Consider the following 21,179-nt stretch of genomic DNA (forward strand, 5'->3'; position numbering starts at 1 on the left):
AGAAATAATTCTGCCTGTGTTCGGCCAAACTATGCTTTCACTTATCCATGCACGTGTATGTGCGATGCATTTTAAATGGTGTTTACTTATTTATTTGTTCATTTGCTTGGCTGTCAGTCTCGAGCGGGTTTTCACAGTGAGCCTGGAGGAGGGCGGTGGGACACAGTCGCGCTGCAGGCTGTCTTCCTGTCCCGGGCTAAATCCGCTTGTCATATAGAACACAGGTGTTTGTTCTTTGTCCCTGATATAAATCAAGTCGTCCAGTTGGCAGAAATAGTGTAAACTGTTGAAGTGTTTGCAGCTGGAGGAGAGAAAAGAAAAGACGTGCTGCCAACGAGACATACAGGATGTTCTCATTATTGCTCACCAGTGGCGGATCTAGGATTTGTCTAAATCGGGGGCCATTAAGGGGACAATTGTATATCCATGATCCATGCACCATATCTGATTGAGTAAGGCGCACACTCTATAGCTCTATAGCTTGGCTTCAAACGCCATCCACACATCACCAAATACAATTTGAAAATGTTTCCTTGTTCAAGCACATTGTGTTCTTCAAAAAAGCTTAGAAAAACTTCTTTTAAATAAGTGTGTGTGTGTGTGTGTGTGTGTGTGTGTGTGTGTGTGTGTGTGTGTGTGTGTGTGTGTGTGTGTGTGTGTGTGTGTGTGTGTGTGTGTGTGTGTGTGTGTGTGTGTGTGTGTGTGTGTGTGTGTGTGTGTGTGTGTGTGTGTGTGTGTGTGTGTGTGTCATATCCTCATCCCGATATGAAATCTTGTGATATACATGAGCAGCTGTTGACACTCCTGACTCAGCCGCCTTGCTCCAGCAGCTGAGGGGAAATCTGACCCAACAAGTTATTGATTTCTGAAAATGTCACATTAAAGCCTTGTTGGATACATGCAGACCTGCCAGACACAAATAAATATTGGCCAGTGGCTCAGCCTTCATTAACCTGGAAAATACACCGCGGTTTGTGACCCCATCAGTTTTAATTGAATGATGCTAATGCGTTTTATCGACTTTGACTTTGTTTATGTTTGAGCCAAGTCTCAAATGGCTTGATGCTCTTTTCCTGCCCCGTCCCTGTTTGTTCATCTGGCCTGTCAGTTTCTGAACTGTGCACGGAGATTCTCCCCCTGGCTACTGTCACACCTTGAACATGTGTTGTGTGGCCTCTGAATTGTTGGGGTTTGCTGTAAACCCACAGTGCAGCTCTGCTGATGACTGGTTTTGTGCCTTGCAGGACACTGTGCAGCCACAGCCTTTCACTGAATGTATCCCTATATCACTGGTTCCACTGAAACTACTGATTACAGCATTCAAGCCATCACATCTCATGCTTTAGATACTGATGAGGCATAGAAATTCATAAAAGCTGTAATTTTACTGATTTGGATTGGAAAAAAAGAGAATCCATGGGCCATATCTTTTTCCCTTTCATTGACATCTACTGATTATCAGGTTATAAAATACCCATAGCTGATATTCTGGCCACTTGTGGGGAGCAGAATCAACTGAAAACCCATCAACCTCTATCGCTGTCTGTTTGACTGTGACACGTATATCGCAAGAACCACTTATCTTAGCGCCTTCTCACATGGCGTGTATACTGTCGATAACGACAATGGCATCAACAGATTATTTTTGCTGCAGTGGAGGTGCAGCTTCAGGATTCTGTGAACTGAAATCTCCTCAGCTCAATTAGTGCAGGTCACTTTTACAGTTTTAGTAAGGAATCTGCAACCAGCATCATCACAGCCCAAACAAACGGGCAGGTTTGCAATGTGCACTGGACTTGATTAAACAAAGCATCGAGTTGATCTTGAAACTAAATTATTTTCACCAGCATTCATTTGTGTTTCTATACTCTCTATTAATTCAAATGAAATACTCACTTTCTTTACAGCTCTGTTTTGGTTTTCACCTCAGCTCTTGAAGTCTTTTATATCTGGTTGTAATAATAATATAATGATATGGCATTGGCAACAAAATCACCAAAATGAACTGGTTCAGATGTAAACACGACAACTCACTGGATAGTCAACACTCCGATATCAGACGCGCTTCTGTTTACAAACCAATCAATGTCAAGTTAAGGTAGATGCAGCCTAAATAGGTAATGACTAGAAGACGTATGTGTGAAATACACAACTCTTCTTTCCTAAATTCCAATGTGGAGCCAAAACTAACCGGATCAAATGTAAACAATATGAAAAGAGACATGAAGCTTGGTACTTTCAGGTGTAAAATGGATCCTACATGGACAACTATGTGACGTCCTTATATCCTGCAGGTGTCATCCACCTGTTTAATGACACGTAGGTCCTGTGATTTCGAAAGTGGACATAGGGTTTATTGGGTAAAGTGTAGCGGTTATATGTTTATATTTTTCATCATCTCTTATTTAAGCTTTTTTCCACCTGTGTGCTGTTACTTAACCGATCAGATGAAAACCATGAACTGATACACGCCAGTGACTTGTGGAGGAAGTGTTTTATTTTTACACTTTGATAATTCCTTGATGTTCCACTGCCGCCCTCTTACTCTCCTCTTCGTGCTTCTTACCCTCTCCCCTCTCTCCTTTTATCTATTTATTTATTCCTCCTTATCTTCTCAGCCGTGGCAGAGACAAGTTGGTACGGTTTGTGTGCGTTGGGTAAATTTCCTGTATGGATGAGTCGGGGTTTCTCACAAAAATCTGCATGGATGCTAGATTTAAGTGGGTGGGGCACTAACGGCATAATCCCATTGGAGCGATGCCGGTCAGAAATGAAAGAAAAGGTAATGGAGTGATGAATGTAGAAAGACAGAGAGAAATCAAATCACAGAGGGAAGGAAGTGAAACTACTACAACTCCAGGGCATAGACACATACGCTTTTCAATTTACATCTTTATTGCATTGTTGTTTGTCTCCGTGTGCGTGAGTAGTAAAAACAAATTACATAACACAGTTAACGTGTCCGCAGAGGTTTCTATGAAACGGCGAAGCTGCATGACATTGATCGGTGAGGCCGGAGTGGCGAGGACAGGGTGGGCAGGTAGTGATGTAGCACGTCCTCCAATCGGCGCTCACAGGCTGCTGGTGTCAGGCTGAGGGGACACAGTACACAGCAGCCCCTTCACATTTTATAGTCCATGTAGAAACTAAAGTATTTTTTGTGTCACGTGGTGTTTTTTCGTTCCTCTGGTAGCAAGATATCAGGATGTTGTCGTCGTCCATTTGTCGTACGTAGAATTAACTGTTGAGATAAATTAATCAGTGGATTTTGAGTGAGATGAAAATGATGGAGAAGGCTGTTGTAGCGAAAGAGCCCCCGGTGGTTTTAGATGAAGTGGATTTAAGACTAAAGACCGCCCCCTCCTCAGGCTCTTTAGATTTTCAAACTCACCGGAAATCTGAAAGAGACGTTCAACGGCTCCTCATCGTTTAAGAACCTATAAATGTGGCCTACAAGTGGGCTGAATTATACTCTACAAGCCAAAGTGGAATTATTAGAAAAGGTGGCCCCAGGAGAATTCTGTATGTCTGACTAAATATAACTATCAGCATATTACTTCATATTTAACCACCTTTTATAATGTTTCATAATAAAAATCCATACTCAGGTCATGTGACCACTGATCCACCTCAACTGAGAAACGGCCTGTACTGTTTGTAAGCACTGATTATGACCGTTCCAATTAAAAATGCTGTTTCAGAGCATGAACATCCCTGTTGCTGATTGGCTGGAATAAAATTATGCTGTTCGGTGGTGATATGATTTGGCCAGTCAGCACGGCCATCTTGTTGTTTCATGATTGATCCTCATTATTAAACTATTGTAAATGTCAGATTCATTTGAAAAGTAGATCACACATCCCTCAGCCAGACCTGAATGTAATGCAAGCAGCTGTTACTCATGCATGTGTGCTGCTGCCTGTTTCACCTATAGAACCATATACTGTCACTGAAGGCACCTGCCATTTGAAATCATCAGTGGGGGCCTCAATCATTAATGTACTTCAGGGTACATCCTCCTCCGCTGTAAACAAACTCGTCTGCAGCTCACAGGCTGCATCATCCTAACCTCACATCCAATAAACAAACAAACTCTAACTACATCAGAAGTCTTGTGAGTACACGTTTACAGTTAGTCATATTTTTGGTTTGTTGTTTTGTTTTCCCATTCTGTATGATTATTATTTTTATTTTTTGTACACCCCCTGCTGTGTGGTATTGATAAGAATAGGCAGAAGAGGATAGAGACGAAATATGGGTTGAAACTTCCTGTGGGATCAGGGATTCTCCCTTTGATCCGCAAGCTCATTAATTAACCATAAACAACATCACGAACAAGTACAACCATTACAAGCCACCGACTCAGAGTCTCCGCTGTTCAGAGGGAAGACGCAGTAATAGCCAGGGAAATATGAACCCATGTGCGTTTACGATGCCCGTTGTCTTTGCTGTGTAACGCATGTTAATGTGACCCTCGGAAAGTCAAAACACTGCATAATGCATGGTATTCTTCTCAGAATAATGCAGGTGGATCTTCTTTGAAGTGTTTGCGAGTAAAAACGCCTTCCACTGCCTGATTAAATTCTCCTTTCCACAAAATATTTTTTGCTTTTTTTTGCCTCCGTGTGAGAATACCCTTTCAGACCAGGGGGCTGACACACTCTCTCTAATAGCTTCGGGTTTAAAAGCTGCTTGCTGCAATGGTTTCAATCCCAATTTGTGAGCATTTGATTCCTATTGGGATGAATCATTGAAGACACTGAATAAAGTGGGATCGTTAAACCAGTATTAAATCTTAATGTTCCAGCTACGGAGCACATATACATGTGTGTTACAATCATACAGCTCATCGAGCTCAGGGGTGAAATACACTTGAAGTCATGCATCTTGCTATTGAAGCTCTGCAGTGGGAGTGAAGGTCTGCTAGAAAATAACTCCAATGTGATCCTAGTTCTGATCAAACCGTCTTTTTTTTTTATCATTTTATAAAATTGTTTATATCTTGCTTATCTTTGTTTATCTTGCTTTTAATTGTTTCAGATTTTGGATTTTTAACTGCCTACTTTGATGGCCTTTTCATTTTTAACTTGTAAAGCACCTTGTAACTTTGTTTTGAAAGGTGTTATAAAAATGTAGCTCATAGTTAAACATGTGCTACTTCAGAAAGACTCAATAAGACACCAACTACTTTTAATGTTGACTATCACTCTGACGCCGGTCTTCCACTTGTATATATATATGTGCAGCCATAATCCATAACTACCAGCTGCCATTTAATCCCCAGTCTCCACAAGGCTCCTGCCAGTGTATATTAACATTTTGGCTCCTCACGGTGAAAGTGACTTTTTGAATGTAAACTAATCTTAATCTGTCCAAATACATTTGGCATGCATGGAACGGGGGGAACATGGACAGAGAGAGGGTTTTAGTTCCCTGAATGTTAATCTGCATTGTGTTGAAAACAGCCCAAAATGAAAGCTGACAGGCTGTACTTTAATGTTTTCACAGCTGCAGCCTTTCAAAGTCATATTACTACATAACCCAGGAGTGAGAGATCCAAGTGCTCGTGTGACGCGTCGGTGACAAACAGCCACGTCTGTACAAAGTCTCCAGTTTTAGCCTTTCTCTATAAACTGCCATCCCTGTCTTTTTTGTTTTGCTCCATCTGCCACTCTCACACAATCACATTACTTAACTCATCTCTCTCTATCGCTCTTTCCATCTTTTCTTTTCCTCCTCCTTTCAGAGTGGACAGCACAGCTTGTGGTGTCTATATCGATCTGCTCTCACACTCTTTTTTTTTTTCTTCCTCCCCCCCACACCCTCCGTCTTTCCGCCGTGTTCTTCATGTTTAGGAGCAGCTGTGATGAAGTGAGTCAGAGGCACGGGCTGCATTTAGATCCACAGAGTGTCCCAGTGTTGGACATGTTGGAGTTGAGGTCTCACCCAGTTTAGCATGTTTAAATTAACCTTTGAACCAGGTCTCTCTTGTGCCATAAATATAAAAAAGGATGGAAGAGTTTCTCCTTTGAGTCACGCTCTCCTGCCCACTTGGAAATGTTACCCGCTGTAATACAAACACCAAGAACCATCTGCCTTTGGTTTTTTTTACGTAACGTCACAGCACGTTCATTTTGGGGGGGAATTGGAAAAGAGAGGAAGTATATTTAAAACAAAGAATCTGCCCCAAGGACATTTCAGTTTTTTTTTTTAAGAAACCTTGAAATTTTCTAGTCCCTTTATGAAACTGTGTTTAAATGATTTAAATCCAGATCTTGATTTAGATCAAATTCATATTTGGATCTGCTCCAAAAAAATATAAATACAAAAAATATCAGTCCCTTAAATATACCTGTCTGAGTAATAGGTGAACATTTAGAAATCCTAAATTTTGCAATTTTGAAGAAAGTACATTTTTTTGCTTCGCAAACGTATATAACATCCTTCCACCAAGTTTGCTTAGGAATCAGCAAGATGCATCGCAGTTGCAGAGGGAAAGGTCCAAAGTCACCCAATATTATTCAAATTATTCTGGATTTTAGCTCAAACCATATAGCTTGAATACTAAATTTGCAGAAAGAATTAATATGGCGAGTTAATGTTTCCAGTGCACATGACTCTGTGCTGGTATCAGCTCTCCCCTGACCTTGACTTGTCCGTATGTGTGAACACTGACAGGGTTTGATATCCTCACTTTCTTCTTGACCTCATATGGCTCCACACCAGTCGAATAGGGTTTTGAGTCAGATGTACCACGGTTTTTGTCTCTTTTTTTTGGGGGGGGGGCGGTTGTAGGGTTGTAGTGTTCCAGCTCAGCCAGGGCTTCTGTATTTAGGCCAGCACAGCTTGGTGTGGCTCAGATTAGATCATAGAGGAGAGGAGTGGACTCGACTCGACTTGATTCTGCAAAGATCTGGAGAGAGGAGGCGTGGATGACAAAGCGTTGCGTGAAGGAGGAGACTGTGTGTGTATGTCTTTGAAGACTAGTGCGTATAGAGAGTGTGTGTGTGTGAGGGAGCGTGCTGGTCACCATCACTTGGGTGGCAGTTTGCTGTAATGACTCCTCCAGTGCAGACAGTTGCATCATAGTAAACCAGCCCTGCAGCGGAGACAGAGCGTCTGATCACAAACAACACTCTGCATCACTGCTCTGCTTGTCTCATATACAGTCTTATCAGATCATTACCTCAAATTGTATACATTAACTCTAAATACAGCATCTGACAGACAATTATTGATAATATCACTATGTGCGAACTTTATCCAATTAGTGAGTTTGTGTCTTTTTCATTTTTTTCCATTTGATCCATTATTAGGGCCTGTTTGGCAAGGGCTCTCTAGAAACTGAAGGATTTACGGGATTGTGGATTGGATTGTGTTTTTTTATTATGGGGGGGGGGGGGGGGGGTACGTTTTTTATTTTGGGGGTGACTTGACGCACAAAAAAGCCTTGAGGGACCATAGCTTTAACCCAAAAGGAAGGCGCTCATTTTGGTGAGAGAAAAGGTTTTGTTTTTTAATGAACTCCTTCAAATTCAAATTCCCTGTGTGCAATCTTGAGATGACAAATCTTTAAGACATGTTGTTTTGTTGTCTGTAGCATGACTTGAAAAATGTTGATATCTGGCCATGACACAGGAAGTTGTCTTAACTTCACAGTACAAGCTCATATCTGCCCTAAACTTCACATGTTTGACAACAGTCTTGCCCTGAAGTAATCTACATGTCAATATTCATAGCGCCACCTATTGGCAATTGGAAGGACCCTCCAAATCATTATTCCATCTACATGCCATTTTCATAGTCTGGTCTCATGTTGTACACATGAACAAAACGCATGTTTAAGTGCACACCTTCTCCCGCCCCATAGTGGACACAGATATTGACATGGGATGTGCGATCCATTATGCTGCACTGCACCAGCGCAAGAAATTACATCTGACTCAATTACTTAGGGTCTAATGGTACAGCCAAAGCACGCAGCCTTGTCAACAAGCATCCTGCCTGTACCCTTGACATGCACGCGGGAGCGAGGGCCTGTTTAACGCTGCTTGCAGCTTAAATTGCGTTTTTAACCCTATAGAAGATGTGTTGTTATTTGTTGTGTTGGTCCTGAGAGACACTTTATTGTCTGTTTCACACTGTACATCAGGTTTTATTTACGTTTTCAGCTGCACAGTTGCACTTTGCAGGGTTGGCTGAAATAAATGATAGCAATTTATCTTTGTTACTTAGAGAGTGGCCAACATAGATAGTGGGTAATGCTGGCTGCAGAGCACGCAGCGCACAGTGCATTTGTCATTATTAATCAGATTGGGAGAGGATGTGCTAACAAGGTCAGATTATAGTTATTTTCTTACTTTCACGGTTCTGTTTCAGACCTCGAAGACATCCGTTTAGATGTTTAATACTGGGTGCAGTACAAATTATATCAGTTCCACAGAGAAGGAAATAAATTAAGAGGAACTCGTTCCCCCTGAAACAACATGGTGCGAGTTATACTTTGATTTGAAATTGTTCTCCAGACTAATTTGTTGTATAACAAAATTATTACTAAAGGAAATATGTCTTTATCCGCTCTTATTTAAAATATGATTTCAGAACCCAGTCTTCAGCAGGACAACTCAAGTAAATGCAATCAATCGGTCTGTGTACGGCTACATAAGGAAAGTAATTGAGCAATTATACTTAAGATTTGGCAAATTAACTTTGTGGAGTCATGTACTCTGACGGTGTATTAGTAGAACACATAGTTTGTATCATTCATAGACCGCTGTAACATGTGTTGAATGCATTTCCTTCCTCAGAAAATGTTTCAAAATGTAATTTTAATATCTTTTAAAGATATTTTGAGACGTGCATTGTTCGAATATGTTCACTAGCAGCTGGCCATCAGTAGAGCAGCATTTAGTGGTAGTGCATGTGTGATGTGAATATGCATCCCTAAGTATGAGTTGCAATTGTTGCTCCACAGCGGGTGGGTTAGAGTCACTCCCTTTCAAAATGTATAGCAATTCTTCATTCAAACGTTTAAAACCAAATCAGACTATATTATATATTTTGTTGAGTTGTGTACTTACATTATCCAAAATGTTTCCACCAATATTCCAACACGGGAAAATCCTCAATTTTATCCAAAGTAACAGGAAGCTTTATTTTGATCGTCTTTTAATTGAGACAGATTAACCTTAACCACAGCTTGTTCGTCTCTGCTGTAACATCCGGGTCAAATTGTTAGCCAATTAGTCGCGGAAATGGTGGCGAAGACAACAACTCCCATGATCCCAAGCTGCCTCCTGACATAACCAAACTAGGTCAACGTTGTTTTGATCGGGAGACTCCTAGTGGCTGAAGTTATTTAGCACATTTAACTTGAAGTTTCCATTCAAGTCAAAGATATTGTGCCTCCTTAAAATAATGCATTGACCTATTTATAAACAAGCTGCAAGAAACTCCACTGCTTTTTCCAAGAACCGAGCTCGGATAAATGCCCAGTTTTCAAAAAGACTGCAGCGATTTGTTGACTAAGTTGCTGAATTTGCTATGCGCGGCTCCTCTGGCAGTACAGTGGGGTCACTTTTGTCCTGAGCTTTGATCGTGGGATGGCCCTGGGAGCTCCCTGCTGAGCAGCACAGCCGGGGCTTCCAGGCTCCGGCTCAGCTGTGGCCTAAAGCACAAGAAAACAGCGGCTCCATGCTTTGCTGACTTGTTGAGCTGTCAGGTTCATCGGGATGTTTTTCTGGTTTCGCGTTGAAAGCTTGCAAGAAATTGTAATCCATTCCATCACTTTCAGGTCGAAAGAAAGTTCCAGTTGTGTGTGTCAGGAGAAGACTCACTTGTTGAGCTATCCGGTTGGAATACAAATTGTCCCCCCGGCATGTTCATTAATGTTTGTTTGTTTGAATGCCATTTTCGTTTGGATTCAATTCATGTCATTGTTTGTCATGTTGTCCTTTTGTATTCATTATATTTGATGAACAATCATGTAAGACTCAGAACAAACTCGTTCTGACACAGCCCTCCAGCTCGCAGTCACCACTTTTTTCTCCGCACTGATCTCTATTTCTATCATTTATTTTCCTCGTGTGGATAGAATTTACGCAGACATTAATTAACCCCGGTCCCGCAGTTACGATTTATTCCGTCTGTCGCAAGCCTGAAGCGAGCCTCTTGGTGGCCCTCTGTCCAGCTCGAGGCTGAATAATGCCCATTGCATGTCGGGTCCGAGGCTGAGCGAGTGAACACTGAAACCTGGCTGTGACCCTGCGTTAATAACGGCACAGGACATTAACTTCACCATTTAAACAAATTCGCAACACTAGCGCGTAGCCACAGAGGCCAGTGCTTAATATAGACTGCCGCTCTCACACTAAGCAATGCCCTCACATACACATACTATACTGTACATTCACCCACACCCACACGCACACACACACACACACACACACACACACACACAAATGCGCTGCCAAAGAATGACAAACTGATTAGCTCCCTCTCACTGAGAATTAATTGGGTTTCGTCACGCTGAAAATGAATTCCCTCTTTTATAAAGTCCTATTTAAGAGTTGTGGCGGCTAAATAAATGCATGATAAATGGCTGGTGTGTTGAGGACAGCCAGGAGTGCTTTTTCGGCCGTAACCGCTCCCTGTCCCCCAAGTGGAAAAACGCTGGGAAGTAATGAGCGCCCGTTGGACCGGAAACAAGTCTATGAAAGTGTGCGTTTGGGAGTCCGCTTTTTTTTTTTTTGTATTGAAACATCAGGGTTGTTCCAGGACACACATTGAGATGTCAGGTTGTTTTGGGGGGGATTAGTTTTCTGAGCTTGAGCCGTTCGTGTTTTATGTTCAAAGATTACCATCAGCTGTACTTTATTGCTTTGCCACCATATCTGATCCTGAGATATCCAACGTCTCTGCTGTTTAGAGTGGCAGTCGATATTGACTGGGCACACTGATATGTCTGTTAAGAGTGAGCAAAGCAAAAAGTGGCCAGACTGGGGATCAACTGAACCCAAATGGTTAGATGTCTTTGTTCCCAGCTGAAGAGCACCCATCTTTGTCAAGTGTGGTTTTCAAATTAAAATAAGTCTGTTATTAGGGTAATTTCAGTATTTTTTTTCAATCTGGGCACTGTGTTTATAAATGTGAGGGTGTAAATTAACATTTGGAATCAGTCAAGTAGATCATCTCTGCCAGGATTCCCAAAACGTCAGCATGGGCTACATTGTAATCTTATGGGGCAACTGTGACAGTCAATGACATGTCCTCCAAATGGGCTTTATTTTGCCCAAAAAAAGGCTCCCACTGTTTTGGATCTTCGCTAAGAATCTCGAGAAAATTAGCCATGTCTCGCTCTAAGAGAATCGAGGAGAAGGTCGTTGTCCCGACTCTGCTTGACACCTCTATCAGTCCTCCTTCACGCTTCGATTTGTAGGCGCTTTTTGTCCGTGTACTCAAACTAGAAGGGACAGCCATCAAATGCTTCATCGACATTGTCCTCGTCAGAGTAAGATTCGTACATCATAGTTTTTCTCAGGATAACCCAAACTCTCTCACTCACGCTTCCAACTCCATCTTACTGCATCAACTAAAGTGTCGGAGTGACTCACTCCAGGTATTGTGAATCTGCCACATTTATAAACTTAGGGACCAGGTTGAAAAATACATAAATTCTCGTTCAAACAAAACAAACGTTATTTCACTTCATTATTATCCGAAAGTGTATAATTGATTATCCCTCTGATCAGCTTCAAAGGGACTGAAGAGGACCCTTCCAAAGCTCCCAGACTTGTTGCAGCTCATTGATTTTCTCCTGTGGATGATCTACCGCCCGTAGAGCTCGGGTCGTGTCTGACAGTGCAGAGATTTAACAGCCTATGGACCCACACATTGTAATTCACTTGATAACATCGCAGCTGCAGTTAAAGCGCGGAGTAACAAAGACGGACAGATACACAAAACAAACAGGTAGTTTATCCTCTGTTAAACCTCTTCATTGTAGCAAAAGCTGAACTGAAATGAGACGGTCTGTTCTACAGAGGAGATCCCCTCAATCAGTGCCAATATCTTGTCATACGCTTGCTTTTGTCGCCTTGCAACAGAGAGGCATTTGGACAACACAAGAACGTTTTGAACATGTTCACCGTTAGCTGTGCGGTTGAGTCGAAGCCTGAATCTTAGGCTTTGAGGATTACCTCGCGCGATGAATCCTGGTATAAGTTGGGAGAGGCTGAGCAGGATTCACCAGTTCAAGCCCTGGTTTGTCTGGGATGAAAGGACACATTTGTCCCGCCTCTTTTATAGGAGCCTTAGTAATGGGACAGTCTAGTCCTCCTGCTGTGATGCAGCCTTCGAAGGATGTGGCCGTTGAATTGTGACACAGCTTTAGACTCTCATTCATTTATTAGATTTTGGTGGCCAAAGGTCACAGTCGGGGTGACCTCACGTGTGTTTGGCCTTTTGAACATTTGGCATTTCTTCAACTTTTGTACAGTTGTCGATTGGACTCCAAGGTTAAATGATAATATTTCAGGGGTCCAAGTTCAAGGTGACCTTATCTGAGTTGGGGAAAAATATAGACTGAAACTGCACTCGTGGGCGGAGGCATACAACCGCAGGGTGGCTATTCTGGTTCTGGTTTGTGTTGATAAAAATCACACAGATGAAAGTCTAAAACCTCGCTTGTGCTCCTCCTAAATATAGTTAGTTGTAAGCGGTGTCATCTGAACATACGAGCAACATTGTGGCATCTCCACCTGACTTAGCCATTCAGTTTGGCAAAAGATCTTAGCATTTTTCTGATCACATTTGTAACCAAACACAACACGCCTCCTTATTCAGAATGTGAGCTGTGCTCCTGTTGTCTTGTCTGTGTGCTGTTGAATACTTAATGTGAGAATGAAGAATTATCTGTTTACTCTCCCTCTGAATATCTTGCCGGAAGAGCTACAGCTTGTTAATATGGCCTTTTGTTTTATATTACACCTTGAATCACTTTCTTTTTTCTTTTTTTTTTTACATACAGTAGACTATTTTTTATGTTTCTCCTTTGTTTTTAAATGTCAACTTTTACTGTCAGGATTTATTTGTGTATCTAAATGATGTTCGATTCAAAATGTCACTGTTGAACCCAGTAGTATTTCCAGAGGGAGAAATATTTGTAAGATCATTGCACTCAGCAGCCGTCTGCTCCACGGAGGTCGGGCCAGCTCTTCTACTGTACCGTAGCATTGCTTTCTGTTTTTTTTAAACTGGGTTGTCATGGCAACTGGAGGGTTTGAAATCACTTTAGCACCACCTAAATTTTCTAAAATATTCAAAAATGTTTTCTTCCCGAAATCCCACAGCAGCACCACCTCTAGAGGGCCGCAGTGTGTGTCAGAGCTGGATTGACGGACAGAGCTGCATCTGGCCCCCGGCAGGGACTGGAATCTACCTTAAATAATAGATTCATACTTTTACAATATTTTCATATACATTGAAATCAGTTTTTTGTTCCATAGCATCTCTGGAATCACAAAAAGTTTCAAATATAACAATCTAGGAAAACTATTTTTAACTCAGTTTAAAAAATGTTTCAGAACTTGCATGGATTTCTTTGGGATTAATGGATCATGATGAAAAGAAACGCAGGCTGGGAGCAATCTTAAAATCTTCTCAGGTTGCCTGAGACTTTTGGGAGTTACCGTTCCCCACCAAGAAACAGCTACGAAAACAGGCAGTTAACAAAATGAACCTGTTCTCTAAAGAGGTAATTAAAGAGTCAGGGGTAAAATGGCTCAGGCTCTTTGGCAAATGAGCTAGGTTGAGTAATAGACATATACAAACTATTTGAAGTATAACTTGTTGTTATAGTCACAGGGGTCCTTGTGTCCTTGTGATGTAGCTCTGAAGCTGAAAGAGTCTCATTGCACAGTTGAATAAAAGTTGAATAAAAGTTTGTTTTTGTTAAAAACACAAAGTTGCTTTCTAATATAGCCTCGGTTTGAATTAAACCATATTTCTTCTGCTCTGGTGCTTTGCCGTAATATTAAATCTTAGATATTGACTTGGATGAACTCTACTTTTTTTTGTGAACTTGATAAATCCAGTTTACTTTGACAAGTATTGCCGTTGTTACATAAGAGGCCTTTCCCCGTGTCTGCTCGTAAATGGGCTTTGAACAAGTTAATGGAGGAAGGTCGGTGCCGGAGCCACCGCGGCTCACCTGTCATCCGGCGACGGCGCCCTGCTGAAGCGGCTGTGACAGCAGGTGTCCTCCATACAGCACAGTGTATGTCACAGCTGTCAGTCTCCTGACAGCGACCTGTCCACCCTGCCCGGCCTAGTTAGGCAGACAGCCCTGGGAAGCACACACTCGCACACACACAAACACACACATACGCACACTGAATAGCTCGCCCATATTTGCCGACACACACATACAAAGATGTGAATAGCACTACGTCAAGGTTGGTTAGAGCTGAAGACAATTGATTAGCAGTCTGGCAGGAGTCTTTGCTGTTAAGGATATGAACTGGTTTCAGCCTCTCACACTCTCTCTCCCTCTCCGTCTCTCCCTCCTCTCTCCCTCCATCTCCCATCCCTGTCAGGCCGGTTCCCAACTCTCCTGCTGTCAACATCCATTATGTCTCACCTGGAGCACTGCCGCCTTTTGTGTGTTAAACGGAAACCTAGAACTGTATTATTCAACATGCCAATGCTAAACATGTATTTACATTCTATTGTCTGCTTTTTCCCCCGCTTTTTTTTTAATATAATTATGTTTTGTATAACTATCTACAGGATGATAAATTAAAAAGTGTTTGTGTTCATTGTTTCTTTTTTTGTGTGTGTGTGTGTGCTGCAGGTGGCCGAGATGCATGGAGAGCTCATAGAGTTTAATGAGCGCCTGTACCGTTCCTTAATGGCCAAAGACCACCTCATTGTCCAGATGAGACAGGAACTAATTGACCTGAGAGGACCGGTGAGTGACTGGAAACACACACGCACACATGCATACATTGATGTCCGGTCTCATTTGGTTTCCATGCAGGTTATCCCCCGCCTCCCCCTCTCCATCACTCTGCCCTTTTCCGTCTGACTGGTGATTTAGTTTGATTTTCATCTTCCACCTCGCCCTGTTTGTATTTGCACTGGTGCTCTGCTTATTTTTCTCCACACTCAATGGCTGCCAATAACGGTTAACTGCATTTTTTTCGGAGCTGTCATCTGTGACATTGCTGCATTTTTCATTTTTCTCATGGTACTTCCACGGAGCAGCTTCCTGTCAGACCAGTGGACACAGCTTTCTCCTTGCAAACTTTTCTCTCGCTAATGCTAACAAACCTTTTTTTCATGTTAAAGGGTATTTCAGGAAAGCAATTTTTTGTTCGACAACAACAACAGACACAAACAGAACAGCCAACATCTGGTCATGCTCAGGAGAGCCTTAATTCCAGCCCTAGAACAAAGTCCTAACATTCAAAAAACAGACTCAGCTCTCACAGGGACCTTAATTTTTGTCCCTGTGGTGATGCAAGTCCCCGATGGGTTAGTGTGTTCTCAGGTTATCCCCGTCAGGATAGAAAAACAGCCCCCCCCTCCCCTCCACGCAGTGACACACACAGACACACACACTGTCCAAAGATGTGACTGTGAATCTGCTAAAGTTTTCCCCTCCACGCAGTGACACACACAGACACACACACTGTCCAAAGTGCGAGTTACAATGTCAGCGATGGAGCCCCAGCCTGAAGATAGGACCTTATATCCCTCAGCTTCAGCTCTCTCCTTCTGGACCGTTCTCTGTGTCAAAGTGTTTGTGTTTTTTTTTTCTGCGTGTGTGTGTACGTGTGTGTGTGTGTGTGGGTGTGTCTGACTCCTGATTGCTACAAGATTTCCAGCCTCAAACAGCTGCTGCAGAAAAACCGAACCCTGTTCACTTTCTCTCTGCATCACTCTCTATGATTTTTCTCCATGTGTGTCTGTTTGTGTACAACTATTGTGCACAAGGGTTTGATTAAAGCCTGCAGGCTGGAGACCCAACGCAGGGGCGGGTCCGACCGGGGAGAGTGTTTTATCCAGGTTTGGGTAGTCTCTCTCTGACTGGCCAGCTCTGGTTCAGAGAGATGAGGGAAGTAGGACATACATTCTCTATCTCAAACATACACGCAAACACATACAAATCCCGGTGGCTCACATCTGGTCCTGGTCACATGGTGCCTCTAGGGAAGCAATTGCAAAAAGTGAAACAAATCACAGGCTTGGTGAATTCTCTCCCTCTCTCTCACTCACACACACATACACACACACCACGTAGAGTGGGTGTCAGATAAGGATAAACAGCGCTAAACACCATCAGTGGATTCTCACCAACAACAACTGGGATCAAACACAGCACAATTCAACATAGCTGCCAAAAAAAGTTTTGCCCCCCCCTACAGTCATGTTAGATGTACACTGTAAAAGTGGATATCGAAACAATAGTTTCTGATTCAGTTGAACTGTCATCAATAGGATCAGTTTGGTTCGTTTAGAATTTATTCTTGCTGGTCTTTTGCTAAATTATGTCGACCCTTTATCCAGAAAAATTACTCTAAACTCACTATTTCAACTGGTAATCCATTACTCTCAGCTAATTACTCACATGGTTTGTTCCAGCTATTACTCTAAACTAGCTATTGTAACTGCTCATTCAATCATTTCAACTTCTACTGACTTCTACAGACAGACAGGGCAGTCTGTTGTTTGCAGCCTGTCCTATACTAGGTGCCTTGCCGGCTGATGTGACTGTGAATCTGCTAAAGTTTTCTATCTCATCACTTTGTAATCGGTGGATGTAGTTTCTCCATGTTCCCCCTGCTGACTGCTAAAATACCTCCTGAAGGACCCCTGTTTGGGAAATGACTGGCATACTGGACACTGTGTGTATTTGTTTGTGTGAGTGTGTGTCTTCGCACAGTTTGTGTCATGAATGCCAATCTTTCGTCTCTTTCTTGACCTCTTCACTCTCATTCTCCAGGTTCCAGGTGATTTAAGCCAGACGTCAGATGACCCCAGTTTGTCAGATTTTGAAACGTAAGAATATTTCTCTCTACCCCCCTCCCCCCGCACTGCCTTCCTCTCACTCCTTCTCCAACCTACCTGTTCATTGGCCTGTGGTGGTGATGCTGGTTAGAGTTTTGTCTCTTGACTTGCCACAGCAGGTATGTCTGCAGGACTCAGAAGAGTTGCATATCCATATACCCTTTCTCAAATTCACTTCTCTGGGTTCATGACCAAATTGGATTTTGAGGTGTTTCACCGGAGTGAGCTGTAAATTGCTGTAGCCGTCCGAGCCCAGCGCCGACACGCTGTTGTTGTTGCCTCTGCCAGTGGTAATGATTATGATAATGGTAATGATGGTGATGGTAATGACTCCGGCAGTGAGGATGGTTTGTTGTTTGTGTCACTCAGGGCTCATCGCGCTCTCATCAACGTGTGGATTCCCTCTGTGTTCCTGCAGGGCAGAGCCGCCAACGCCTACCACGTCTATCAGGTACGCTCGGCCACATTAGCATCTCTCTGCATCGTCCTCTGTTTACCAGACCAAATCGGCAAGCGCAGTCATTGAGTCGGGACATATCGATCTATTTACGTGTGACGGGGCTTGACTCTGTGGTCATTCATTTTTAAATCAAACACACAACCCTATAATAACAACACATTAAAGGGAATGAGCTCATTAAACTGAGGAATGAAACACATTACACATTGGAACAAGTTTGCATTAATGCATTATCATTATCAGTGTTCATTAGAATTGTTTCTAATCCTTGAGTAAAACAGATAGGGAGGAAACCATCTTTAGGCATCCCTGCCTTTAGCCGGGTCTGTAAATTGATCTCTCACTTTAGTCCATACACAAATATTACAAAAGAACTATTTATATATGATTTGACATTTTGAACGGGATTCTTGACCCCCCACGTCTCGAACCATCATGGATTCAAAGGTTAATATTTTTTAATTCGAGTTTCTGGTAAGTGCCAACACACCACGTTCCTTAACTGCCATTTTGAAGCCTTGAGTTTGGTGTTTTGGGCAGAGCTATCTTCTTTTTTTAAACCAAATTTTACCATACTGCATGTCTGCCTACACTTGCAACCTTTACCAATTGGATGGTACTAGCTGTCAATCACATGGTATCTTCGCCACAGTGTTTTCTTTTCTCAAAAATTGAAGAAAATTTTCTTTCTTTCATTTTCTTGTATTTACATTTTTTTTTTTTTATTATTAGTTGCAAAGCAATAAAGTGAAAACAAAGGATTCAAATTGCCTACATTTTTTGTCTCTTTTTTTGTTTAGTCTTAATATAATGCTGTGGATAATTCAAGGATGAATTAAAATGAGGTATTTAACAAATTCACAAATCATCATGTGAGACGATATTGAAGTAATCCAAAGTACTTGATGTGTAATTCAGTTACAATTGGAACAATTTACAAGAAATGGCTTGTATTCTTGATTTTAAGAGGAACCCCTCCAGACACTGCATGAATCAGTCCCGAAATAGAGAGCCCCTACAATCTGTTCTACTTATAAATTATTTATCTGGTCTAATCAGAGCTTATGGCATTATATCAAAGATACCAGCACAACTCTTCCTGACTAAAATCGTAGTTGGAGAGATCTGTGCCAAGAACTTATCTAAGTTGAGTTGGAAGCTGGACTCGAGAGCATCTTAACGAACCAAACTGCTGCTACTTCCTGTATCTGTCAGGTTATCGACTGTTTGACTGTGTCTGTCACATTAACAGGGTGTTATACCTCAGCTCTCTCACCTCTGCCGTCCCCCCCCTGTTCTCCCCTGTGAGACAGAAACACACACACTCAGACAATCAGTCCCCTGGCTCGTCTTTTTGAGACCAACTGTCACATGCAGACAAACTGTCACACACACAGACACACACAAGAGCAGGTCTCTCTTTAATTGTGGCCACTCATTGACATAATGCATTCCCTAGCCCTTACCTCTAACCCTAACCCAATTCAAACTCTAACCCTAAAACGCTCAAAGAGCTCATTGAATTTGGGAGGACCAGCCAAAATTTCCTCACAATGATAGTATAGAATATGGCCCTTATAACTATAGATAGACATACTCACAAACACACACACACGTTAGTACTCGATCAACACTTTTGGATCGCAGGAAAGACATAACTTTGTTTACTGTGTGGAATAAACACTTAGAGATACACACTGATATATGAAAACACGCACATACCTGCTCGAGACCAGCACAAACACACACATATTACCTTGACACGCAGAAGCACATCCAATCCCAGGCACAGCACACACCTATCTTAGAGCCACCTGTATTCGGAAAAATTGCAAGTGACCGCATTCACACACTAACACACACACACTTCCTGTGCTCTTATCTGCACTGTATCCAGCAGTTCTAGCTGTAACTTAAGTCAGGGGAAACCATATGGGACGAGAAGAGACAGGTGACACATCCCCGGCTCTAACTGATAGTCAGGACTGACTGGCCGCCGAGCTCAGCCCGGCTCAACTTATACATAATGGAGGTAAACTGGAGGCTCGAGCTGAGAGCTGTCTATTCAGCCTCAGAGGTGTGTGTAGTCACTTGGGTCAGAGTTCTGTCTTCAAGCAACGACACAATGATAAAGAATATCCAGGACTTTTTCAACATTCTCGGGAATTAGCATTTCGTGGCAGCTGTTTGGGGTTAAATGTGTAAAACAGCTCACATTTAAGTGGCTGCACGGCATTGGGAGAGCGACTCGTCCCCTGTAATTTGGCAGCTCAGACTTACAGGTGAGTGCATCCTAATGGTGCTGTCATAAAAGGGGGAATTCATTACACACTGATTTTTCAATGTGTTTCCAACCCGCCCCAGATGTGTCTCTTGTGTATTAGCATTACATTTCAGTCACCGAGCTGAATAAATACAATATTTGAGTCATTTGACAGCATGTACCTGTAATTGAGGTGTTTCCAGAATCAAACACTCTTCCTCCTCACCTGAACAAAGACGGTGGTTACAAATCTTTCCTCTGGTGCAAGAAAGGACAGAACCTTCTTTCATCCAGATGGTTAGAAGAACTTATTAGGATTGTGGAAAGAAGTTGACTAATGCAGATCTCTTCAACAGCCTTCAAATTAGGGTGGGCTGTCCTTTCTCCTCATATATTTATCTCTTAGTAAATTGTGTGGCAGCAGTAAACATTGCCTGGAGGGACACTGGTGTGGTTTTGGGGCCGTGCTCCCCTGGCGCTGGTTCTCCACACACTCTTGTTTTGGCCTGGGTGTGTGTTGCCTCTTCATATTCACGGACCATATGTTTTTAATGGTGGTGGAACAGGTTGCTTGTGGTTCCACCTTCTGTTATCGTGACACTGCCCCAAAGCTTGCATAATCCTCGTCTTCCTCACACTTGTTAGACCTTTTTTACTTCAGGAAATACCACACCTAAATAAAATAAATATTATTATAATATGTATGCAAAACAACCCTGTAGCAGATATCTGCTGAGCTTTAGGCAATAACCAGCATCCACCTGCAGTGTCAGATGATTGGATCGACTCCAGCGGCGGACCTGAACATTTTCCATGTGTTCCACGGTTTCTCCCTCTCAATAACAGCCTCAGTGAGACTGCAGTCCAGCCCTGGAGCCGGTATAAGGAGCAGCCCATCTGGTGTATTGGATTCTTCCTTTCCCAGAGCTACATCCGTCTAATGGCTCCCTATGGAAACAGCTTTTGTTCTGAGACAGGCGAATGGATGGCGAAGGTTACCCGAGTCATTGTTGTTAAGGTGAGGACATTGGGGTGATTGAATACGGTGCCAGTAGCCTTAAAGACCGCAATGTATCGCAAAGAGAGGGCAGGGGTCTCTTTTAAAGTACCCCTGAGCGGGTGCATAGACTTTTCTTCTCCTCAGACTCTTCGCTCTGGAGCTCACTCGCACATATACTTGCAAAAATAAAACGAATGATGAGAGCAATGAGGCGTAGCCGGAGCGAGAGAAGGTTCTGGGAGGCTCGGAGGGTGAATGGGATTGTAGAGGCTGGAGCCTAAGTTAGGTCACGCCAACAGGTATAAGCTGCTGCTACACTCAACCAGGGAGGAGGACAGGCCGATCCAACCACCACCTCTCTCACTCTGAGTGTGTTCTCCTCTTCT

The 21,179-nt window shown here is 42.6% G+C and overlaps 1 protein-coding gene across 2 annotated transcripts in view; it reads left to right on the top strand.

Moving 5' to 3' along the window:
* The window catches only part of snx29 (sorting nexin 29), a 130,818-nt gene that overhangs the window by 67,111 nt on the left and 42,528 nt on the right, over window positions 1-21,179 (top strand). Inside the window, exons 16-18 of one of the 2 annotated variants that reach the window (XM_062414362.1) lie at window positions 14,852-14,968; window positions 17,006-17,061; window positions 17,440-17,521. In XM_062414362.1, the coding sequence (XP_062270346.1) occupies window positions 14,852-14,968; window positions 17,006-17,061; window positions 17,440-17,521 (255 nt within the window). The remainder of the gene's footprint in view (window positions 1-14,851; window positions 14,969-17,005; window positions 17,062-17,439; window positions 17,522-21,179) is intronic. The other variant, XM_062414361.1, reaches the window with a different exon arrangement.

The sequence above is a fragment of the Platichthys flesus genome, chromosome 20 (genome assembly GCF_949316205.1).
Source record: "Platichthys flesus chromosome 20, fPlaFle2.1, whole genome shotgun sequence".
Classification (NCBI taxonomy): domain Eukaryota; kingdom Metazoa; phylum Chordata; class Actinopteri; order Pleuronectiformes; family Pleuronectidae; genus Platichthys; species Platichthys flesus.